This window comes from Schistocerca piceifrons, chromosome 5 (genome assembly GCF_021461385.2).
Source record: "Schistocerca piceifrons isolate TAMUIC-IGC-003096 chromosome 5, iqSchPice1.1, whole genome shotgun sequence".
Taxonomy (NCBI): Eukaryota; Metazoa; Arthropoda; class Insecta; order Orthoptera; family Acrididae; genus Schistocerca; species Schistocerca piceifrons.
Genome location: NC_060142.1, coordinates 53,158,561 through 53,184,982, shown reverse-complemented (window position 1 = coordinate 53,184,982; position 26,422 = coordinate 53,158,561). Strand labels below are relative to the sequence as shown.

General features: G+C 41.3%; 1 protein-coding gene across 2 annotated transcripts in view; it reads right to left on the bottom strand.

Annotated features, from left to right (window-relative positions):
- Positions 1 to 26,422, bottom strand: part of LOC124798480 (CCR4-NOT transcription complex subunit 10-B) — a 161,524-nt gene that overhangs the window by 65,261 nt on the left and 69,841 nt on the right. For both annotated transcript variants that reach the window (XM_047261916.1, XM_047261917.1), the window contains exons 8-9: positions 20,575 to 20,964; positions 6,708 to 6,835 (exon numbers count right to left, since the gene is read on the bottom strand). In XM_047261916.1, coding sequence (XP_047117872.1) covers positions 6,708 to 6,835; positions 20,575 to 20,964 — 518 coding nt within the window. The remainder of the gene's footprint in view (positions 1 to 6,707; positions 6,836 to 20,574; positions 20,965 to 26,422) is intronic.

The window sequence follows — 26,422 nt, the reverse complement described above, 5'->3', positions numbered from 1 at the left end:
TTGATGTTTATCTTACATCCTCCTTTCAAGACGCTGTCCATTCCGTTCAACTGCTCTTCCAAGTCACCTGCTGTCTCTGACAGAATTACAATGTCATCAGCAAACCTCAAAGTTTTTATTTCTTCTCCATGGATTGTAATACCTACTCCGAACTATTCTTTTGTTTCCTTTACTGCTTGCTCAATATACAGATTGAATAGCATTGAGGAGGGGCTACAACCCTGTCTCACTCCCTTCCCAACCACTCCTTCCCTTTCATGTCCCTCGACTCTTATAACTGCCATCTGGTTTCTGTTTTTTTTTTTTTTTTTTTATCATCAGTCTACTGACTGGTTTGATGCGGCCCGCCACGAATTCCTTTCCTGTGCTAACCTCTTCATCTCAGAGTAGCACTTGCAACCTATATCCTCAATTATTTGCTTGACGTACTCCAATCTCTGTCTTCCTCTACAGTTTTTGCCCTCTACAGCTCCCTCTAGTACCTTGGAAGTCATTCCCTCATGTCTTAGCAGATGTCCTATCATCCTGTCCCTTCTCCTTATCAGTGTTTTCCACATATTCCTTTCCTCTCCGATTCTGCGTAGAACCTCCTCATTCCTTACCTTATCAATCCACCTAATTTTCAACATTCGTCTATAGCACCACATCTCAAATGCTTCGATTCTCTTCTGTTCCGGTTTTCCCACAGTCCATGTTTCACTACCATACAATGCTGTACTCCAGACGTACATCCTCAGAAATTTCTTCCTCAAATTAAGGCCGGTATTTGATATTAGTAGACTTCTCTTGGCCAGAAATGCCTTTTTTGCCATAGCGAGTCTGCTTTTGATGTCCTCCTTGCTCCATCCGTCATTGGTTATTTTACTGCCTAGGTAGCAGAATTCCTTAACTTCATTGACTTCGTGACAGTCAATCCTGATGTTAAGTTTCTCGCTGTTCTCATTTCTACTACTTCTCATTACCTTCGTCTTTCTCCGATTTACTCTCAAACCACACAGTGTACTCATTAGACTGTTCATTCCGTTCAGCAGATCATTTAATTCTTCTTCACTTTCACTCAGGATAGCAATGTCATCAGCGAATCGTATCATTGATATCCTTTCACCTTGTATTTTAATTCCACTCCTGAACCTTTCTTTTATTTCCATCATTGCTTCCTCGATGTACAGATTGAAGAGTAGGGGCGAAAGGCTACAGCCTTGTCTTACACCCTTCTTAATACGAGCACTTCGTTCTTGATCGTCCACTCTTATTATTCCCTCTTGGTTGTTGTACATATTGTATATGACATGTCTCTCCCTATAGCTTACCCCTACTTTTTTCAGAATCTCGAACAGCTTGCACCATTTTATATTGTCGAATGCTTTTTCCAGGTCGACAAATCCTATGAAAGTGTCTTGATTTTTCTTTAGCCTTGCTTCCATTATTAGCCGTAACGTCAGAATTGCCTCTCTCGTCCCTTTACTTTTCCTAAAGCCAAACTGATTGTCACCTAGCGCATTCTCAATTTTCTTTTCCATTCTTCTGTATATTATTCTTGTAGGCAGCTTCGATGCATGAGCTGTTAAGCTGATTGTGCGATAATTCTCGCACTTGTCAGCTCTTGCCGTCTTCAGAATTGTGTGGATGATGCTTTTCCGAAAGTCAGATGGTATGTCGCCAGACTCATATATTCTACACACCAACGTGAATAGTCGTTTTGTTGCCACTTCCCCCAATGATTTTAGAAATTCTGATGGAATGTTATCTATCCCTTCTGCCTTATTTGACCGTAAGTCCTCCAAAGCTCTTTTAAATTCCGATTCTAATACTGGATCCCCTAGCTCTTCTAAATCGACTCCTGTTTCTTCTTCTATCACATCAGACAAATCTTCACCCTCATAGAGGCTTTCAATGTATTCTTTCCATCTATCTGCTCTCTCCTCTGCATTTAACAGTGGAATTCCCGTTGCACTCTTAATGTTACCACCGTTGCTTTTAATGTCACCAAAGGTTGTTTTGACTTTCCTGTATGCTGAGTCTGTCCTTCCGACAATCATATCTTTTTAGATGTCTTCACATTTTTCCTGCAGCCATTTCGTCTTAGCTTCCCTGCACTTCCTATTTATTTCATTCCTCAGCGACTTGTATTTCTGTATTCCTGATTTTCCCGGAACATGTTTGTACTTCCTCCTTTCATCAATCAACTGAAGTATTTCTTCTGTTATCCATGTTTTCTTCGCAGCTACCTTCTTTGTACCTATGTTTTCCTTCCCAACTTCTGTGATGGCCCTTTTTAGGGATGTCCATCCATCTTCAACTGTACTGCCTACTGCGCTATTCCTTATTGCTGTACCTATAGCGTTAGAGAACTTCAAACGTATCTCATCATTCCTTAGTACTTCCGTATCCCACTTCTTTGCGTATTGATTCTTCCTGACTAATGTCTTGAACTTCAGCCTACTCTTCATCACTACTATATTGTGATCTGAGTCTATATCTGCTCCTGGGTACACCTTACAATCCAGTATCTGATTTCGAAATCTCTGTCTGACCATGATGTAATCTAATTGAAATCTTCCCGTATCTCCCGGCCTTTTCCAAGTACACCTCCTCCTCTTGTGATTCTTGAACACGGTATTCGCTATTACTAGCTGAAACTTGTTACAGAACTCAATTAGTCTTTCTCCTCTTTCATTCCTTGTCCCAAGCCCATATTCTCCTGTAACTTTTTCTTCTACTCCTTCCCCTACAACTGCATTCCAGTCGCCCATGACTATTAGATATTCGTCCCCCTTTACATACTGCATTACCCTTTCACTATCCTCATACACTTCCTCTATCTGTTCATCTTCAGCTTGCGACGTCGGCATGTATACCTGAAATATCGTTGTCGGTGTTGGTCTGCTGTCGATTCTGATTAGAACAACCCGGTCACTGAACTGTTCACAGTAACACACCCTCTGCCCTACCTTCCTATTCATAACGAATCCTACACCTGTTATACCATTTTCTGCTGCTGTTGATATTACCCGATACTCATCTGACCAGAAATCCTTGTCTTCCTTCCACTTCACTTCATTGACCCCTACCATATCTAGATTGAGCCTTTGTTTTCCCTTTTCTGATTTTCTAGTTTCCCTACCACGTTCAAGCTTCTGACATTCCATGCCCCGACTCGTAGAACGTTATCCTTTCGTTGATTATTGAATCTTTTTCTCATGGTAACCTCCCCCTTGGCAGTCCCCTCCCGGAGACCCGAATGGGGGACTATTCCGGAATCTTTTGCCAATGGAGAGATCATCATGACACTTCTTCAATTACAGGCCACATGTCCCGTGGATACATGTTACGTGTCTGGTTTCTGTAAAAATTGTAAATAGCCTTTCGCTCCCTGTATTTTACCCCCGCCACCTTCAGGTTTTGAAAGAGAGTATTCTAGTCAACATTGTCAAAAGCTTTTTCTACATTTACAAATTCTAGAAATGTAGGTTTGCCTTTCCTCAATTTATCTTCTAAGATAAGTCGTAGTGTCAGTATTGCCTCACGTGTTCCAATATTAATACAGAATATAAACTGATCTTCCCCGAGGTCGACTTCTACCAGTTTTTCCATTCATTTGTAAAAAATTCGCATTAGTATTTTGCACCGATGGCTTATTAAACTGATAGTTCGGTAATTTTCACATCTGTCAACATCTGCTTTCTTTGGGATTGGAATTATTACATTCTTCTTGAAGTCTGAGGGTATTTCGCCTGTCTCATACATCTTGCTCACCATATGTTAGAGATTTGTCAAGGCTGGCTCTCCCAAGGCTGTGAGTAGTTCTAATGGAATGTTGTCTACTCCCAGGGCTTTGTTTTGATTTAGGTCTTTCAGTGCTCTGTCAAACTCTTCACGCAGTTATCATATCTCCCATTTCATCTTAATCTACATCCTCTTCCATTTCCATAATATTGTCCTCAAGCACATCACCCTTGTATAGACCCTCTATATACTCCTTCTACCTTTCTGTTTTCCCTTCTTTGCTTAGAACTGGGTTTCCATCTGAGCTCTTGATATTCATACAGGTGGTTCTACTTTCTCCAAAGGTCTCTTTAATTTTCCTGTAGGCAGTATCAATCTTACCCCTAGTGAGATGTGCCTCTACGTCCTTACATTTGTCCTCTAGCCATCCCTGCTTATGTTTTCATAATTATTTGGTGGGGCCTGAAGAATAAGCTTTAAGGTTCGAAACTTGTCATGGAATAAATTAAGAAAACTATTAGCAACTGAAACAGATTTTTATTCTATAAATACATTCCTCTGTTGCAGATATGCACTAGATCAAATATTTTGTACCCAAATGTTGTTATGCCTAGGTATTTGTATGTGTTGACAGACTGCAAACAAGACTTATTGAAATTGAAGTCATAGATTATTACTCTTTTCATTTTGTGAAGTGCACTATTTTATGTTTGTCAATCTTTGCGCAACTTTGAAATCTTTCCAAGATCTGGCAGAATATTTCTGTAGCTTCTTTCAGACAGTACTTCACTACAGAAAACTGCATCACCTGCAAAAATTCTGAGGTTGCTATTAACATTGTCAGCCAGGTTATTTATATACAACACACACAGCAAGGGTTGCTGGGACACACACTAAGTTACTTCTACATCTGTCAAAAACTCTCCATCCAAAATAACACGCTGTGTCCTCCCTACCAAGAAATACTTGATATGCCATATGATCATACTCAATAGTAAGTATATATGTGGAACTGAGTATAATATTTTTCGAAAGTCAACGGCTGTCCAGATATCATGTGAGAAAAGTGCTAGTTGAGTTTCACTTGATCAATGATTTCAGAATCCTTGCTGGTTAGCATGGAGGAGGTCATTCTATTTGAGACAGCTCATTAGTTTGGGCTCGGAATATGTTCTAGGATTCTAGCAGATGGGTGGGACCTGCGCTTTATTCAAGCGAATGGGAATGGGTTTTTGTTCAAAGGACCTACTGTAGATCGTGGTTAAAAGAGGTCCTAACTTAGCTGCAAATTCAGTATAGTATCTGAGAGGGAATGCATCAGGCCCTGGAGCTTTGTTTGATCTTAAAAACTTCAGTTGTTTCTCAACAACATTGACACAAATATCTACATCATTCATTTTAGCAGTGTTGCGAGAATTAAATTGGGCAATACTCCAACATTTTTCTTTGTAAAGGAACATTTCGAAATGAAGTACAGCATTTCTGCATTCTGTTTCAGTTTCTGTCTTGTCCATGACTGTCTGGACACTAACTTTAGTATCACTAGCAGTTTTTACAAATGACAAGAATTTCTTTTGGTTTTGTAAGATATTTCCAATAACATTCTGCTACTGTAGTCACTGAACACTTCATGCATTGCCCTATTGCCCTCAACTGGAAGAGAAATAGCGGACAGGTACATACAACATGTTGACAGACCATACCTCTAAGATCTCACCTACAATAGTCCTCACAGATGTAATACACCAGAATTTTGGTGGAATCTAAACAATGTAAGCATCAAGGGTAGCAACTCACTGATTATCTGAGGCACTTAGTCACTCATACACACATCAACAATACAGAAAATGCTGAAAGGCGGAGACTTATACTCCTTGTGTGACCTCTAAGAGCAATTATAATGCGAGGACCAGTATTACATTTTAATGTACCTTCAAAATATGCTTTTGTTATTAATTTCTTAGGACAGGTAACAAAACCAAAATCGGAAAATACTGATGTTGAAGTTATAATGCTCTCAAAGGTCACACATCAGCTTCCAACGTCCTGTGTTTCTTGTGTGTGCCAATCAATGACTCAGTGAGTATTTGGCAAGGCTTTAATAAATTATTTATAGTGCACAATAAAACAGAAAAGAATATATAACAGGCAATTGGATTGTTGATTTTATTTAGAAAATGTTCTATGAGCTGGAAAATAATTTTGAGTCAACAATACATCCCCTACAATATAGTAAAAGACATTTTTTCAACAGATTTTCTCTAACACTAAACTAGTAACTAAGCTATGGTGGATGCACAGCAGTGTTTTACACCTTAACACAAAGTTTAAAATTCCCCCATTTTACATACAAAATGGAGCTTCGCTAGAATCATCTTCTACCCTAATGTTCCCCACCTCCTCCCCCCTCCTCTTCCACAAAAATAAAATGTTCCAATGATTGCAGGCATTTAGAGAAAGAACAGTAGATCAGTTTTGAGACAGATTTATGATAAAATTGACCACAAATGTTTGGGAAGAATCATCCTTGTGGAATGATTCAGGGAAATCACAGAAGCCTGAATTATAATGTCCTGATCATGATCTGAATCTGGATTTCTCGCTGGCAAGTTCTGTGTTCCAGAATTGCTCCATTTTATCCAGTTTGGTCATAAGTGTAGCTACACAAATATATTTTTTAATGTCACTATACATTATGCACTTGACTTGGAGCCTTAAGATGTCTAGCCAGAAACCAGAATGTGTATCATTTATCATCCTATAAATAGAGCAAGATTGCTATAAAATGAAATGATATGATATGAAATGCAAACAGTTCAAACCCTACATAATAAATATAATTTATATGACAGATCTTTAAAAAACAGTCAACAATTTACAATGATTTTAATCAAAGTGTGTGAAATATTTCTCATCAATTCACTGGTAACTTCCTCTGTAAAAAATTACATTAAAACAATGTAAATTGTGGTTTCACTTACTGATGTGCTCCTGAGAGACGAGGCTGTTTAAGCAAATTTCTACTATGCTGTAGAGCTGTTATAAAATCTCCCAGGCACAAAGACACATATGCAGCTGCTGCTAGTGTAGAACATCGTAATGACGCTACCTGTCACAAAGAAACTGATTAATTACAACAAAATCAAACAAATGAAAAATCCAGGATGGGATAGTGACAATACACGAAAAGGATAGATTGCTACCCACCATATGGAGGAGATATTGACCCATAGACAGGCACAACAAAAAGACTGCTATACGTTTGAGCTTTTGGTCAAAAAGGCTTCTTCTGAAGTAGAAAATTCACATACATTCACACAATTATAATACACACGTATGACCATTGTCTCTGGCTGCTGCCACTGGACAGCATACAGGATGGGGCAATGCCACACTGACATCTGGAAGTGTGGGAATTTTTAAATCAAAGGATTACTGAATGATGGATCGGTCACACTGGGCTAAATGATTCAGCCTTACATTACTGGCCACCATGTTTACTGGAGCTGACTGTATGTGATTATAACTTGTGGGGGTTTGTAAAAGACTCTGTTTATGTGCCTCTGTTATCAACAAATGAACTGAGACATCGCATAACAGCAGCTGACGAAGCTGTAACTCAAGACATGCTCGCTGCAGTGGGGGAACAATATGAAAACTGCATTAACATATGCCAAGCATCTCAAGGGGGGCATATTGAACACCTATGAAAAGGTATGAAAAAAAACTTTTTGAGTTTCTCATTCATCAAAAAACAAAATTCATTGTACAAGTTTATTAGTTTCAGAAATATAGATGTGCCAAATTGGATGATTCTTTTTGATACACCCTGTGTATTGCAGAGAGTGTTCCTACCTGTGCAATTCAGATAAGCTGATGCTGGTAGGAAGGACTCAGATGGCGCAGGCTGTGAAGCACATTGTGTTGGGCAACATTTCCAGCAACTGGTTTGTCCAGCTGTCTCCTGGCCATAGTTTTTTGGAGGCCATCCAAGCAGACAGACAGCTTGTTGGTTTCATGCACAAACAGAAAGCAGCACAGTGGTTGCAGCTTATTTTGTAGGTAACATGACTGCCTTTGATAGAATAGGTGATGGACTAGACTGGAAAAGGTAGTGATGGGAGGATGTATGGGACAGGTCTTCATCTAGTCCTATTTCCGGGATATGAGCCACGAGGCAAGCGGTTGGGAGCAGGTGTGGAGTAGGGGTGGACAAGGAATTACGTAAGTTCAGTGAGAGCCGAATAACACGGGGGAAGGAGTGGGAAGGATAGTATGTACGATTTTCCTCATTTCAAGTCATGACTCTTGATATGAAATTTGTGGTAGCTGTCGAAGTGAAGTTATTGCTGGTGGTTGATAGGTCTGATATGAACAGCAGTACTGATGTATCCATCCTTGAGGTCGAGGTCAACATTGAGGAAGATGGTTTTGTTGGTTTGAGGAAGACCAGGTGAAACAAACGGGGGAGAAAATGTTGAGATTCTGGAGGAATGTGGGTAGGGCATTCTTTCCCTCAATTCAGATTGAATGTCATCAATGAATCTAGTCCAGGTGTAGGGTTTAGTATTCTGTATAGTTAGGAAGGATTTTTCTAAATAGCCCATGGATAGGCTGGAAGCAACCAGACACACAGTGGTCGTGTGTGTGTGTGTGTGTGTGTGTGTGTGTGTGTGTGTGTGTGTGTCGTCCATTGTTGAAGAAGTCCTTACTGGCTGAAAGCTTTATTTGTGACAGTCTTTTTGTTGTGCCTAACTGCGACTCTGCATCCCTGCTATTTGGTGAGTAGCAACTTTCCTTTTCATAATATTGTTACATTCCATCCTGGGTGCATTATATGTAACAGAGGTGGGAGGATGATGGTGAAAGATTACTGTGGAGAAACCCTGAGGTGGAAGGAAAAAACCTAAATTAATGCCAAGTTGGTGGTGTGAACTAAATACATGTTGTAGCATTAATCCCACTTGTGGAATTCTGAGGAACTGTTGTCTGGGGGCAGGAGGGGGGGGGAATCAAGATGCCGCAAGTAGTGAAACAGGTACCAAGGTCACGACTGTCATACTGTAGAGCATGCTCTGCGACTGGGTTGCTGGTGTACACCCTCTGTCTATGCTCATTCATCCTAACTGATAACTTGGTGGTAGTCACACCAATGTAAGAGGCTGAACATGCTTACATAACAGTCGGTGTATGACATGTCATTTCACAGGTGGCTCTCTCTTTGATAGTATTTGTTTTGCCAGCTACAAGACTGGTATAGGTGGTGGTAGGAGAGTGCATATGGGCAAGTCTTGAAGTGGGGAAAGTCGCAGGGGTAGGAGCCATAGGGTATGGAGATGGGTGCAGAAGTAGCATTGGATCTGACAGGGATATTGCAGAGATTGGGAGGGCAACGATATGCTATTCTAAGTGTGGTGAGAAAGTCTCAGACAGAATGGATCTCATTTCAGGACATGATTTCAAAATGGTTCAAATGGCTCTGAGCACTATGGGACTCAACTGCTGAGGTCATAAGTCCCCTAGAACTTAGAACTACTTAAACCTAACTAACCTAAGGACAACACACACATCCATGCCCGAGGCAGGATTCGAACCTGCGACCATAGCGGTCGCGCGGTTCCAGACTGTAGCGCCAGAACCGCTCGGCCGGACATGATTTCATGAAGTCATGGCCTTCCTTCTCAAAGTAGTTGATTAAAACATCCAACACCCAGGATAATACTGAGTGACAAGTGGTTTGCTCCAAAATTAATTTTTGGGGGGATCAGCAGTACCAGGATTGGATGTGATGGCCCATGAAATCTGCTTTTGAACTAGGCTGATGGAGTAATTTCATCCAGTGAAGGCTGAGGTGAGAATGGTGGTCTATTGCTGTAAATAGTCTGCATCCGAACAAGTTCGTTTGCTGTATGAGAGGGAACGTTTGATAGTGAAAGGATGGGAACTGTCAAAATGTATGTGCTGTTGTTTACTAGTAGGTTTAATGTGGACAGAAGTGTGTAGCTGGTCTTCCATGAGGATGAGATCAACATCACGGAAAATGGTATTGGATTCAGAATAGGACCATGTGAAATTCAATTCGGAGAATGTATTTAGAGATTCCAGCAATTTTAATATGAGGGTTGCCTAGAAAGTAATGCACCACATTTTTTTTCAATAATTCTTTATTGAATATAATGAGAATTACACACACGAAAGAATGGTGTTTTATCTACACACCCTATTTTTCCATGTGATCTGTATCCCGTTCTATGGCCTTCCTCCAGCGTGGAACAAGCGCTTATATGCCCTGTCAGTACCATTTCTTGTTTTGGTGGTGGAGCCAGTGCTTCACTGTGTGAATCACCTCTCATCATCCTCAAAATGTCTTCCATGAATGGCATCCTTCAATGGCCCAAACAAGTGGAAGTCCGAAGGGGCTAGGTCAGGTGGATAGTCTCCCTGATTGCTGCAAATCATGGAGCTCTACTGAACTGTATTCTGATGACCTCCCACTCCATGCCCAACAACTAACTGTACTTCTGTTGACAGCAGATGCTTCACAGACTCTGCACAAGTGCTTGAAAATATTTCTCACATTTTCTTTCTCTGCAGTGAAGAATCCAACGACGGCACGTTGCTTGTAATGTACATCACCTACAGACGATGTTTTGAAACTGTCCTGCAGCTATGTTATCTGTCAGAAGTGATGAAAACTTGTCGCATTTGCTCAGAAGACTTCAAAGAATACATACGTAACATTTCGCATCTGTAGCATTGTTATTGGCTGAGAAAAAAAATGCGGTGCATACTTTCTGGGCAATCCTCATAGGTCAGCCTCACCACAAGTCCGTACGGCAAAGATGTCATCAATGAATCTAAACCACACCAGGTGCTGAAGGCTTACTGATCCCAGGAAAGCACACTTGGAGTGACCCATGAAAAGGTTGGCTTAGGAAGTATGTCTGTCCCTTGAAAGTAAAGTAGTTGTAAAGGAAGGATGACATAGGTCTAAAATCAGGTGATGGCTGATTGAGGAAATGTTCAGCTGCAGACAGATCACGTACGTGAAGGATGTTGGTTCAGGAGAAGATGGCATCAATGGTGACACACAAAGCATTTAGTGAAAATGGGAGAGGCACAGATTTCAGATGATGCGGGAAATAGTTGGTGTCTGTAACATAGGTCAGAAGTATTTGTATTACAGGCTGCAAGTTTTGATAATCTAAGGCAGATACAAGTTTGGTGAGTGCTTTGAAGGCAGGAACTATGAGGCACTGAGAGTGATTGGGTCTGTGGATCTTAGGAAGAAGGTAAAAAGGTTTGGGTGTGTGGTTTGGGTGGGGTAAGAAGTTCTACAGACTGAGGCGTTAGTCCTTGTCAGGGGTTTGACGTTTAAAGGAGGGCCTGTAGATCAGCTTGATGGCCGATGCCATAAGCAAAGGTATCAAACTGGCTGGCATAGATGCTCACTTACATACTCCAGTCAGTCGAGTACCATAATGGCAGATCCCTTTTATACTGAAAGGGTAATCATGGCTTTATCAGATCTTAGGAAGCAAAGAGCCAAGAGTTCTGCAGATGACAGGTTAGGGTCATGTTATAGGAGTGTGGGGAAGTTTTGAGAAGCAATGCTGGATGTTAGGAATTCTTGGAACGCTTGTAAGGATGATTTTGTGGTAGTGGTGATGGATCAAGTTGGGATCGTGGTCTGAACTGTTCAAGGCAGGGTTCAATGTTATGCTCGCTGTTGCCAAAATTTTGGTATTAGACTGCAAAGTGATACTTCCAGTTGACAGTATATGTAAAAGAAACTAGGTCCTTCAACAAAGCAGCATGATTAAATGCAGGTTTAGGGCTGAAAGTGAGAACCTTAGATAATAAAGATAATTTGGAAGGGGTGAGTGGCTTGGATGAGAGGCTAAGAACACTGTACTGTTGCGACTGGTTCTTATGATCATGAGTTGTTATTGCTCTGGGAGTCAGTGGTGAAGGCTGGGGGATATTAAGAAGGTTGGCCGAGTTCACTTTTTAGGAGCGGAGTGGTGGTTGATATTGTGAGTGGTTTGGGGGCTGGAGAGGTGCAGGAAGGGAAACACCACTCTTCAGGTAGTTCAGGACAATGTGGGACAGCTTTTCAAGGTGAAATCTGCTCCGTTGCAGTTTGAAGTTGGTTTGGCAAATGACACCATCCAAAGAAATATGAGGGGTAGATAACTGCAGGATTTTGTAGAATGACAGAAGTCTGGTGGAGTGGAAATTAGCAGGTGAGGCATACAGGTCACAGTTTATCTGGGTAAGTGCAAGAGATTGCTGTATTTGAAACAGTAAAATGGTAACTCCCAGAGACAAGCAGGTTTGAAGAAGCAGAATGGGAACTTTACTTTTGATAGTGCAACAGCAAGTTTCTGAAATAACCAAGTGTTATATGTGATGGGATTCATCATGGCAAGCAAGGAGAGTTTGAAATGTTGGATATAGTGGAAGTGGCAAATGAAGCAGAGGTGTGGAAAAAAAGAGAAAAAGAAAAAAAAAGCAACGAAAAAGACCAGAAAAATCAGAAGAATTCATACAACAACCATGAGAACAGACAAGGGTTAACAAGAGGAAATGAGTGGGTGAGAATTTCTCACCAGAAAAGTGAACTATAATACGAAAAACTTATGATTTGGAAAAAATTGCAATTGGGACAGTAGTAAAAAAAAAAAAAAAAAGAAGAAGAAGCAGAGACTGGGAAAGTCATGAACACAGACAAAAATTTAAAAATATGGCCCACAAAAAGAGGAAGTCATTGGATAAAATTAATATACTGTGTTCGGAAAATAATGTAATGTAGGAGACAGCAGTAAAAATCAATCAGTGAGGTTTGGCAAAAAACAAATGCATAAAAACATGAAAAAATCACATACAGACAAGGTAAGTGGAGGATAACAGCTGAAAGTAAGGAGAGTAATTTTTCACGAGGGCATGCAGCTTTACTGTATGGTTAAATGATGATGGTGTCCTCTTGGGTAAAATATTCCGGAGGTAAAAAAATCCCCCATACGGATCTCTGGGCGCGGACTACTCAACAGGACGTCTTTATCAGGAGAAAGAAAACTGGCATTCCACGGATCGGAGTGTGGAATGTCAGATCCCTTAATCAGGCAGGTAGGTTAGAAAATTTAAAAAGGGAAATCGATAGGTTAAAGTTAGATATAGTGGGAATTTGTGAAGTTCGGTGGCAGGAGGAACAAGACTTCTGGTCAGGTGAATACAGGGTTATAAATACAAAACCAAATAGGGGTAATGCAGGAGCAGGTTTAATAATGAATAAAAAAACAGGAGTGTGGGTAAGCTACTACAAACAGCATAGTGAACGCATTATTGTGGCCAAGATAGACACGAAGCCCATGCCTACCACAGTAGTACAAGTTTATATGCCAACTAGCTCTGCAGATGATGAAGAAATTGATGAAATGTATGATGAGATAACAGAAATTATTCAGGTACTGAAGGGAGATGAAAATTTAATAGTCATAGGTGACTGGAATTCGAGAGTAGGAAAAGGGAGAGAAGGAAACATAGTAGATGAATATGGATTGGGGGTAAGGAATGAAAGAGGAAGCTGCCTGGTAGAATTTTGCACAGAGCATAACTTAATCATAGCTAACACTTGGTTCAAAAATCATAAAAGAAGGTTGTATACATGGAAGAATCCTGGAGATATTAAAAGGTATCAGATAGATTATATAATGGTAAGACAGAGATTTAGGAACCAGGTTTTAAATTGTAGGACATTTACAGGGGCAGATGTGGACTCTGACCACAATCTATTGGTTATGAACTGTAGGTTAAAACTGAAGAAACTGCAAAAGGTGGGAATTTAAGGAGATGGGACCTGGATAGACTGACTAAACCAGAGGTTGTACAGTGTTTCAGGGAGAGCATAAGAGAACAATTGACAGGAATGGGGGAAAGACATACAGTAGAAGAAGAATGGGTATCTCTGAGGGATGCAGTAATGAAGGCAGCAGAGGATCAAGTAGGTAAAAAGGCGAGGGCTAGTAGAAATCCTTGGGTAACAGAAGAAATACTGAATTTAACTGATGAAAGGAGAAAATATAAAAATGCAGTAAATGAAGCAGGCAAAAAGGAATACAAACGTCTCAAAAATGAGATCGACAGGAAGTGCAAAATGGCTAAGCAGTGATAGCCAGAGGACAAATGCAAGGATGTAGAGGCCTATGTCACTAGAGGTAAGATTGATACTGCCTACAGGAAAATTAAAGAGACCTTTGGAGAAAAGGGAGCCACTTGTATGAATATCAAGAGGTCAGATGGAAACTCAGTTCTAAGCAAAGAAGGGAAAGCAGAAAGGTGGAAGGAGTATATAGAGGGTCTATACAAGGGCGATGTACTTGAGGACAATATTATGGAAATGGAAGAGGAGGTAGATGAAAATGAAAAGGGAGATATGATACTGCATGAAGAGTTTGACAGAGCACTGAAAGACCTGAGTCGAAACAAGGCCCCGGGAGTAGACATCATTCCATTGGGGCCACTGACAGCCTTGGGAGAGCCAGTCCTGACAAAACTCTACCATCTGGCGAGCAAGATGTATGAGACATGTGAAACATCCCCAGACTTCAAGAAGAATATAATAATTCCAATACCAAAGAAAGCAGGTGTAGACACATGTGAAAATTACCGAACTATCAGTTTAATAAGTCACAGATGCAAAATACTAATGAGAATTCTTTACAGACGAATGGAAAAACTGGTAGAAACCGACCTCGGGGAAGATCAGTTTGGATCCCGTAGAAATGTTGGAACATGTGAGGAAGTACTGACCCTACGACTTATCATAGAAAATGGATTAAGTAAAGGCAAACCTACGTTTCTATCATTTGTAGACTTAGAGAAAGCTTTTGACAATGTTCACTGGAATGCTCTCTTTCAAATTCTAAAGGTGGCAGGGGTAAAATACAGGGAGCGAAAGGCTATTTACAATTTGTACCGAAACCAGATGGCAGTTATAAGAGTCGAGGGGCATGAATGGGAAGCAGCAGTTGGGAAGGGAGTGAGACAGGGTTGTAGCCTCTCCCCGATGTTATTCAATCTGTATACTGAGCAAGCAGTAAAAAAAAAAAATAATAATAATTATCGGAGTAGGTATTAAAATCCATGGAAAAGAAATAAAAACTTTGAGGTTCGCCGATGGCATTGTAAGTCTGTCAGAGACAGCAAAGGACTTGGAAGAGCAGTTGAACGGAATGGATAGTGTCTTGAAAGGAGGATGTAAGATGAACATCAACAAAAGCAAAACGAGGATAATGGAATGTAGTTGAATTAAGTCGGAGGGAATTAGATTAGAAAATGAGGCGCTTAAAGTAGTAGATGAGTTTTGCTATTTGGGGAGCAAAATAACTGATGATGGTCGAAGTAGAGAGGATATAAAATGTAAACTGGCAATGGCAAGGAAAGCATTTCTGGAGAAGAGAAATTTGTTAACATTGAGTAAAGATTTAAGTGTCAGGAAGTCTTTTCTGAAAGTATTTGTATGGAGTGTAGCCATGTATGGAAGTGAAACATGGACGATAAATAGTTTGGACAAGAAGAGAATAGAAGCTTTCGAAATGTGGTGCTACAGAAGAATGCTGAAGATTAGATGGGTAGATCACATAACTAATGAGGAGGTATTGAACAGAATTGGGGAGAAGAGGAGTTTGTGGCACAACTTGACAAGAAGAAGGACATGTTCTGAGGCATCAAGGGATCACAAATTTAGCACTGGAGGGCAGTGTGGAGGGTAAAAACAGTAGAGGGAGACCAAGAGATGAATACACTAAGCTGATTCAGAAGGATGTAGGTTGCAGTAAGTGCAGGGAGATGAAGAAGCTTGCACAGGATAGAGTAGCATGGAGAGCTGCATCAAACTAGTCTCAGGCCTGAAGACCACAACAACAACAAGTGGAGGATGGGAAAGAAACTTGCTGTCAAATCTGCAACTAAATCAGTGAAAGATTATTGGGAGAAGGCTCTGCAATGTAGTGAACTGTTAACAAAGCATTATATGCAAATTCTTAAATAACAATGGTCCCATCTAAGTGCACAGAAATCAGTACTAGAAAAGATGTAGGGGCAAGATGTTGGTTCACGTTGGTGGCACAGATAAATGAATGGATGAACTAGCGCATAAGGTCAAAAGCAGACTACAGTTTGAAAAAGACAGATTATTACAAACACTGATAAGGGACTTACATAAGAAGTACTGATGGCTGCATGGGCTAATACATCAACAAAACTAATCAATTTTTGAAAATATATAATGTAATAAGATGGATAAAAAATCCACTCGGCAAGTTGTGGCAGAAGAAACACACACAAAAAGATACTGAAATATGCAAGCTTTCGGAGCTAGTGGCTCCTTCTTCTAGCCAAAGGCTTGAAGGGAAAGGAAGATGGTTGAAGGAAATGACTGGTGAAGTTTAGGACATGGGGAGAGTTTGTAAAAGTTGCCAGAACCAGTTCAGGTGAGATTTACCAAATGGGTTGAGAAGGATAGACTGATTGATGGGGCTTGTATTGGACTGGATTTGAAAACCTAAGCACTTAAAAGGGGGGGGGGGGGGGGGAGATATGGTAACATACAAGACGAGATTACTGTCGAAACCTCCTGCACGAATTAATAAGAGTGGATAGCTAAGTGCATTGTATGTGGTAGAGGTGTGGGAGAACAGCCCGGTCAGAAAATAAAGGATATAGAAAATTAAAAGGGAGCGGAGAAAATAATAGTTACTGGGAAGGAGAGTCGAAATGGAAGAAATTAATGTAAATTAAGACCAGGTGGGTAACCAAGGACGTGTTGTAACACCTCTTCCAAACTGCGAGTTCTGAGACACTAGTGTCTGGGGTATGAATCCATATGGCAGGTGCACTGCAACAGGCACCAAGGTCACAACTGTCATGTTGTAGAGAATGCTCTGCAACAGGATTCTGTGTGTTGCCAGCACACTCTTTGCCTCAGTCATCCTAACTGATAAACTGGTGGTAGTCACACCAATGTAAGAGGCCGAACAGTGTTTACGTAACAGCTGCACATGACGTGTCATTCCACAGGTGGCTCTCACTTTGATAGTTCATGTTTTGCCAGTTACAAGACTGGTATATGTGGTGGTAGGAGGGGGCAAGTCTTACAGCAGGGACCATCCCAGGGGTAGGAGCCATAGGTTAGGGAAATGGGTGTGGTGGGCAAAATGTCGGACAGAATGGACCTTGTTTCACGTCATGATTTTAGGAAGTCACAGTCTTGTGGGAGTAGCTACTTAATACATTTAAGACCTGGATAATACTGAGTGATAAGAGGTGTACTTCTAACTTGTTTCTTAGAGGGATTAGGAGTACAAAGCGTATTTCTTCACTGGTTGCTCATTTGGACATGTCTTTGCAAAAAAAGAAATTACTTACAATTACATCCTCATCAATATACCTCATGTAGGAAAGAAGCTGTATTTGACCACTAGTATTGGTGGGCTTGTCGATCGGAAGTGAAAACATGACTGCTTCTTATTTTCTCTTCCAAAATGTCTTTGCTATCACAGTACACACCACTAACTCGGTGACATTGTGTCAGCAGAGAGAGAGGAATTTTTATAATTTCAGTAGCAACATCTGAACGAAGAACTTTTTTAACATTTCTTTAGATGCAAGCATGAGGAATGTTTCAGCTATTGTATGTGGTTTCATTTTGATAAAGTTAGCTACCTCACAGCCAGATTTCTATACTTTTTGTGCAACATATGCCAATGCAGTCATAAGCTTCACTCTTTATTTATTTTGTTCCAACAACCAACAAAAATAACTCACATTCTTACTTAACAGAGAGGAATATTTTGTTGATAAATGTCTTTTTCATTTACTGGGAATGATGTGTTTTCACCACACATGGGGACTGTGCATGTTTTGTCACCTCATCAAAAGATAAATTATCATCACTATGTTGCCTCTGAACTTCTTGTCTTTCTTTTTTTCGGGCTCCATGGTTTCATTATCTGCACTTGAGGACAGACCACTCCGTACAATGAATTCATCCATATTGGGGAAAAAAAGAAAAATACTTCAACAACACTGTAATAGACAATACCGGTGTGGCAATCACAATATTCACACTACTACAGAGCACAGCTGTGATAAAACTTAACTGAAATACCCAAACAATAGGAAGTCCAGAAAGCAATAATAATAACAACAACAACATTGTTGAATTGAAATACTGTGTTGTTGTCTGGCAGTCTGTGGGTCCTTTGGTGGGGAACAAAAAGAGCAATAAAGTTTAAGTGGTTACAAACTAGAAAAAATACCAAAACAAGGCAATAAAAATAATACGGAAGGGACATTTTTGCTAATCCACAAAATTTTAGGAAATAGTATGTACAGCCAGTCATACACAAAAGATGTGGTGTTACAAAGTACTCTTACATAACAGCAATATTCAGTAAACAAATTACATTTGGTTTCTATGAAACTATAACATTTAGACGCATGTATTAATTAATTAAACAATAAACAAGCATCATCTTACTTAAAATGTTGTTGTTGTTGTGGTCTTCAGTCCTGAGACTGGTTTGATGCAGCTCTCCACGCTAATCTATCCTGTGCAAGCTCCTTCATCTCCCAGTACCTACTGCAAACTACATCCTTCTAAATCTGCTTAGTGTATTCATCTCTTGGTCTCCCTCTACGATTTTTACCCTCCACACTGCCCTCCAATACTAAATTGGTCATCCTTTGATGCCTCAGAACATGTCCTACCAACCGATCCCTTCTTCTAGTCAACTTGTGCCACAAACTTCTCTTCTCCCCAATCCTATTCAACACCTCCTCATTAGTTATGTGATCTACCCATCTAATTTTCATCATTCTTCTGTAGCACCACATTTCAAAAGCTTCTATTCTCTTCTTGTCCAAACTATTTATCGTCCATGTTTCACTTCCATACATGGCTACACTCCATACAAATACTTTCAGAAATGACTTCCTGGCACTTAAATCTATACTCGATGTTAACAAATTTCTCTTCTCCAGAAACGCTTTCTTGCCATTGCCAGTCTACATTTTATATCCTCTCTACTTCAACCATCATCAGGTATTTTGCTCCCCAAATAGCAAAACTCCTTTACTATTTCAAGTGTCTCATTTCCTAATCCAATTCCCTCAGCATCACCTGACTTAATTCAACTACATTCCATTATCCTCGTTTTGCTTTTGTTGATGTTCATCTTATATCCTCCTTTCAAGACACTATCCATTCCATTCAACTGCTCTTCCAAGTCCTTTGCTGTCTCTGACAGAATTACAATGTCATCGGCAAAAACCTCAAAGATTTTATTTCTTCTCCATGGATTTTAATACCTACTCTGAATTTTGGTTTGTTTCCTTCACTGCTTGCTCAGTATACAGATTGAATAACATCGGGGAGAAGTTACAACCCTGTCTCACTCCCTTCCCAACCGCTGCTTCCCTTTCATGTCCCTCCACTCTTGTAACTGCCATCTGGTTTCTGTACAAATTGTAAATAGCCTTCCGCTCCCTGTATTTTACCCCTGCCACCTTTAGAATTTGAAAGAGAGTATTCCAGTCAACATTGTCAAAAGCTTTCTCTAAGTCTACAAATGCTAGAAACGTAGGTTTGTCTTTCCTTAATCTAGCTTCTAAGATAAGCTGTAGGGTCAGTATTGCCTCACGTGTTCCAATGTTTCTATAGAATCCGAACTGATCTTCCCCAAGGTCGGCTTCTACTAGTTTTCCCATTAGTCTGTAAAGAATTTGCATTAGTATTTTGCAGATGTGGCTAATTAAACTGATTGTTCGGTAATTTTCACATCTGTCAACACCTGCTTTCTTTGGGATTGGAATTATTACATTCTTCTTGAAGTCTGAAGGTATTTCACCTGTCTCATACATCTTGCTCACCGGATGGTAGAGTTTTGTCAGGGCTGGCTCTCCCAAGGCTGTCAGTAGTTCTAATGGAATGTTGTCTACTCCCAGTGCCTTGTTTCGACTCAGGTCTTTCAGTGCTCTGTCAAGCTCTTCACGCAGTATCGTATCTGCCATTTCATCTTCATCTACATCCTCTTCCATTTCTATAACATTGCCCTCAAGTACATCACCCTTGTATAGGACCTCAATATACTCCTTCCACCTGTCTGCTTTCCCTTTTTTGCTTAGAACTGGGTTTCCATCTGAGCTCTTGATATTCATACAGGTGGTTCTCTTTCCTCCAAAGGTCTCTTTAATTTTCCTGTAGGCAGTATCTATCTTACCCCTAGTGAGATAAGTCTCTACATCCTTACATTTGTCCTCCCTCTACATCCTTACATTTGTCCTCTAGCCATCCCTGCTTAGCCACTTAAAATAAAAGGCAGTAAATTACATTTAGATTCTTTAAACATAAAAAAATTTACAGTATGTCTAAAATCAAAGTTTCTTAATTGCTTACAATAACACGTAAAAGTCCACATCATACACTTCACTTTGTGGATATCAGGTTATCCTCATAAGAACTTATATGTAATGAGTCAAAATGAGGGAAACTAAAGTACACAACTAGAATATCTAGTTTTATTGCACACGTAACATATGTCATCATATTTATTTGTAAATCAGAAAACAATATTTGACAATGAAGATGATTAGAAGCATTGTAACTGTGCGCCAAACAACTGGAAAAATGATAATGGGTTACCAGGGGAACGAAACTTATTATAGCATCATAATCTGTAATATAATTATTGTTTCAGCTTACACATTTCAGTTCCTACCTTTAGACTGTGTGCAAACAAAGATTACATATTATCTTTTGAGAATTTATGATGGAAATGAACTTACCTCATGTTGTGCCATTGGGGCTGTAGGTGCAGCATAAACTCCAGCTGGTGTAGGTGGTATGCCTTCAAGGCTATTTGCACCTGCACCTGCAGAGCAAGTTTCACCTGAAACTGTATTGTCTGTTACTGAGACTGTATCAGTTGTAAGAGGAGGAACAATGCTGCTGGCAGCATCAAGTGCTGGGAGAAGAACTAATGTGTTGCGAAGGCAAAGGGCTGCAAATTCCAGTGTAATAGAAGGAACAGACGGAGACTGATTCTCTTGCTGTGCGTGCTGTTCACTGGCATTGAGCGATGAGGCCAGTACAATTTTCCGATGGCAGCCAGCACCAATAACTTTTTGCACTAGATCCTTCCGTCGCGCATGGATGTTGAAGTCATGCTCATTACTCTAAAACAGAAAATAGTTGGAGGTTCTCAAATGCAAGTCATAATTCAATCTTGTGTATGGCAGGTTAGGGGCATACAACAATGAGGTTATCAATGCACATAATTCAGTGCTACAAACTAATAATTAATGATGGGATTTAAAATGAACTCTTCATGAAATAAGAACAAGAAATACTGTATTAATACTCCCTTACACACACACACACACACACACACACACACACACACACACACATTTTCAAGATTAATGTTCCATATAGAGAGTACTAATAGGTGATTAAGAAATGGATTAGAAATGTGTAGGGTAGACTGGGGTATTTGACAGACTAAAAGGTTTCTTTTGCTATAATTCTCACACCTATTGTAGTTGTTTAAAACTTTCTTTGTGTGATATCCTTACATGGATAATCACTATCTGGATACAACATGGAATCCAAAATTTTCGGGACTGGTGCTGCCATATGGAAAGTAGGAGTAGCAGATCTTTGCACCGCTAGGTGGCGAGAGCTGCATATCAGATGAGTCAGTGTGCGAAGTGGCATTCAGCTGAGAGGATGTGTTGCGTGTCCACAGTGATTTCCTTAATATTCTGTGTTTGGTCTGTGGCAATTTTACGATGGAGCCACAAACAGAATAGCACATGTGTATTAAATTATGTGCAAATCTCAGGAAAAGTGCTACAGTGCAATGATTCAACAAGTGTTTGGGGGACAGAGCATGAGCTGTACACATGTGTTTGAGTGGAATGCTCGGTTCAGGGGCGGCCTTACAGACGTCGAAGATGATGCTTACACTGGAAGGCCTGTTAGCCGCACAACGCCAGACACTGTTGCTAAACTTCAACAACTGGTTCGTGCAGATCAACGTTGAACCATTAAAGACCTTGTGGATGAAGTGGGTATTGGTTATGGGACATGTCAATGAATGTTGACTGATGAATTGGGCATGTATTGTGTCGCTGCAAAATTTGTGCCAAGGGTCTTGACTGCCGATCAGAAGTACACAACAGTGTGCTCGTTTGTTTTCATTATCGTAGATGGTTTTCACAGAATATAGGAAAGCTATATTAGTGGCCTATCAACTTATGATTAGAATTCTACCAATTCTACTACAGTATTTGAAACAGTATTTGAAACAGATCAGACCACATCTGATGATCCAAACTTCTTGTCAAGGGTTATCACTCGAGACGAGAGCTGGATTTAAGGTTATGACCCAGAGACAAAGCAAAAATTGTCCCAGAGACAAAGCGACAATCATCCCAGTGGAAGAGCCCGGGCTCTCCAAGACCCAAAACAGCGAGACATGTGAAGAGTATGATCATTGTTTTCTGTGATTCAAAGAGAATTGTGCACAAAGAATTCGTCCCACCCAACCAAACAGTGAATTCCGCAGTTTTGGGACGGCTTTCTGAAAACGTGTGGTGACAATGGCCCAAATTTTGGCGTCAAGGGAACTGGCTGCTGCATCACAACAATGCACCCTGTCACACGTCCTTGCTCACCAGGACCTTTTTGGGAAAAAACAATGTGGCAGTTGACAACAGCCCAAACTTTGGCATCAAGGGAACTGGCTGCTGCATCATGACAACGTGCCCTGTCACACGTCCTTGTTCACCAGGACCTTTCTGGCAAAAAAACAACGTGGCGGTTGTACCACTCCCCCCCCACCCCCCCTTCCCCACCACCACCACCATATTCGGCAGATCTGGCACCTTGCAACTTTGGGCTATTCCCAAAACTGAAACTCAAGTTAAAATGCCATCTGTTCGACACTCTAGAGAGGATTTTAGAAGCGTCATTGGCAGTGATAAACACCCTTAAAGAACAGGACTTCAAGAAAACGTCTGGCCAGCGGAAGAAGCACTGGGACCAGTGTGTACGTGCGGATAGGAACTACTTTTAGGGTGATGGTGGCCGTTAGTCCAAAGGTAAGGTTTTCAACAGATGGCAACACCAGTCCTGAAAACTTTGGATAGCACCTTGTATAATTTCACATTATCATTTCACATAAGGTACTAAACAAAAAAAATAATAAGCCATCTGGATATTACCCCATGGAATGGAGTAACTCTCAGACATTGACAGGATAATTTTCAGGGGGCAGCTTCCTGGGTTATTTGAAGGGCAGTAATGAGTACTAACCAGATTAATAGCAGGACAAGATTTGTATGACCTAAAAGTACATCTGGGTGTATATATGGCTCTCCCTAGCCACATGTTGCTGTGGACCAGTATAGTTAAATGGAAAAGAAATAAAAGAGCAAGATCATGTCTGTAATATGTATAGGACTTGGATATATGTCCTAATCTCCTTCTCCACCCTGTCTCTGTCTGCCTCCATCTCATTCCCCCCCACCCCACCCCCCCTCTCTGTCCATGGCCTCTTCCCCTCTCACTCCATCCATCTTCTCCTCCTCCCTATCTCCCCTTCCTCCTGCCCCATCCTCCATCCATCTCCTTCTTTCTGCATTCTATGTCCATTTCCTCCCATCCCTCTGTCCAACCCCCCCCCCTCTCCCCCCCTCCGCCAATCTCCGACCTTGAGACTTGTTTCAGATACTGTAGTAGAATTCTAATCAAAAGCTGATAGGCCACAAATATAGCTATCCTGTATTCTGTGAAAACCATCTACGATAATCAAAACAAACGAGCACATTGTTGTGTATAAGATTTATGTTTAAAAATATATATAATGGGGAAGAATACATATGTTAGAAACAATTTATTTAATGGTTTAACTGGTCTGCTATGGTAGTTAAAACTGGATGCAACAAAGGAAACAAAACCACACATTGTTATTTAAAAATTTTATAGTATATGTCTGTTTGAATGTTTAATACATTATCATTCAAAATTTGAAGTAAATCGGTCAAGAGCTTTTCAAGATTTTTCTAATAACATTTTATTACATTAAAAATATTTATCCTGTATTTGTCCAAATGTTTATCAGAGTAATGTGTGGTAACGAGTAAAAATTTGAAGTAAATTGATGTAGTACTTTTCGAGATTTCTGGTAATAATAACGCTCTTTACATGTTACATGTTGCTGTTGTGGTTTTCAGTCCTGAGACTGGTTTGATGCAGCTCTCCATGCTAATCTAACCTGTGCAAGCTCCTTCATCTCCCAGTACCTACTGCAACCTACATCCTTCTGAATCTGCTTAGTGTATTCATCTCTTGGTCTCCCTCTATGATTTTTACCCTCCACACTGCCCTCCAATGCTAAATTTGTGATCCCTTGATGCCTCAGGACATGTCCTACCAACCGATCCCTTCTTCTAGTCAAGCTGTGCCACAAACTTCTCTTCTCCCCAATCCTATTCAATACCTCCTCATTAGTTACATGATCTATCCACCTAATCTTCAACATTCTTCTGTAGCACCACATTTCAAAAGCTTCTATTATCTTCTTGTCCAAACTATTTATTGTCCATGTTTCACTTCCATACATGGCTACACTCCATACAAATACACTCCTGGAAATTGAAATAAGAACACCGTGAATTCATTGTCCCAGGAAGGGGAAACTTTATTGACACATTCCTGGGGTCAGATACATCACATGATCACACTGACAGAACCACAGGCACATAGACACAGGCAACAGAGCATGCACAATGTCGGCACTAGTACAGTGTATATCCACCTTTCGCAGCAATGCAGGCTGCTATTCTCCCATGGAGACGATCGTAGAGATGCTGGATGTAGTCCTGTGGAACGGCTTGCCATGCCATTTCCACCTGGCGCCTCAGTTGGACCAGCGTTCGTGCTGGACGTGCAGACCGCGTGAGACGACGCTTCATCCAGTCCCAAACATGCTCAATGGGGGACAGATCCGGAGATCTTGCTGGCCAGGGTAGTTGACTTACACCTTCTAGAGCACGTTGGGTGGCACGGGATACATGCGGACGTGCATTGTCCTGTTGGAACAGCAAGTTCCCTTGCCGGTCTAGGAATGGTAGAACGATGGGTTTGATGACGGTTTGGATGTACCGTGCACTATTCAGTGTCCCCTCGACGATCACCAGTGGTGTACGGCCAGTGTAGGAGATCGCTCCCCACACCATGATGCCGGGTGTTGGCCCTGTGTGCCTCGGGCGTATGCAGTCCTGATTGTGGCGCTCACCTGCACGGCGCCAAACACGCATACGACCATCATTGGCACCAAGGCAGAAGCGACTCTCATTGCTGAAGACGACACGTCTCCATTCGTCCCTCCATTCACGCCTGTCGCGACACCACTGGAGGCGGGCTGCACGATGTTGGGGCGTGAGCGGAAGACGGCCTAACGGTGTGCGGGACCGTAGCCCAGCTTCATGGAGACGGTTGCGAATGGTCCTCGCCGATACCCCAGGAGCAACAGTGTCCCTAATTTGCTGGGAAGTGGCGGTGCGGTCCCCTACGGCACTGCGTAGGATCCTACGGTCTTGGCATGCATCCGTGCGTCACTGCGGTCCGGTCCCAGGTCGACGGGCACGTGCACCATCCGCCGACCACTGGCGACAACATCGATGTACTGTGGAGACCTCACGCCCCACGTGTTGAGCAATTCGGCGGTACGTCCACCCGGCCTCCGGCATGCCCACTATATGCGCTCGCTCAAAGTCCGTCAACTGCACATACGGTTCACGTCCACGCTGTCGCGGCATGCTACCAGTGTTAAAGACTGCGATGGAGCTCCGTATGCCACGGCAAACTGGCTGCCACTGACGGCGGCGGTGCACAAATGCTGCGCAGCTAGCGCCATTCGACGGCCAACACCGCGGTTCCTGGTGTGTCCGCTGTGCCGTGCGTGTGATCATTGCTTGTACAGCCCTCTCGCAGTGTCCGGAGCAAGTATGGTGGGTCTGACACACTGGTGTCAATGTGTTCTTTTTTCCATTTCCAGGAGTGTACTTTCAGAAACGACTTCCTGACACTTAAATCTATACTCGATGTTAACAAATTTCTCTTCTTCAGAAATGCTTTCCTTGCCATTGCCAGTTTACATTTTATATCCTCTCTACTTCGACCATCATCAGTTATTTTGCTCCCCAAATAGCAAAACTCCTTTACTACTTTAAGCGTCTCATTTCATAATCTAATTCCCTCAGCATCACCCAACTTAATTCAACTACATTCCATTATCCTCGTTTTACTTTTGTTGATGTTCATCTTATATCCTCCTTTCAAGACACTGTCTATTCCATTCAACTGCTCTTCCAAGTCCTCTGCTGTCTCTGACAGAATTACAATGTCATCAGTGAACCTCCAAGTTTTCATTTCTTCTCCCCGGATTTTAATACCTACTCCAAACTTTTCTTTTGTTTCCTTTACTGCTTGCTCAATATACAGATTGAATAACATCAGGGAGAGGTTACAACCCTGTCTCACTCCCTTCCAACTGCTGCTTCCCTTGCATGTCCCTCCACTCTTATAACTGCCATCTGGTTTCTGTACAAATTGTAAATAGCCTTC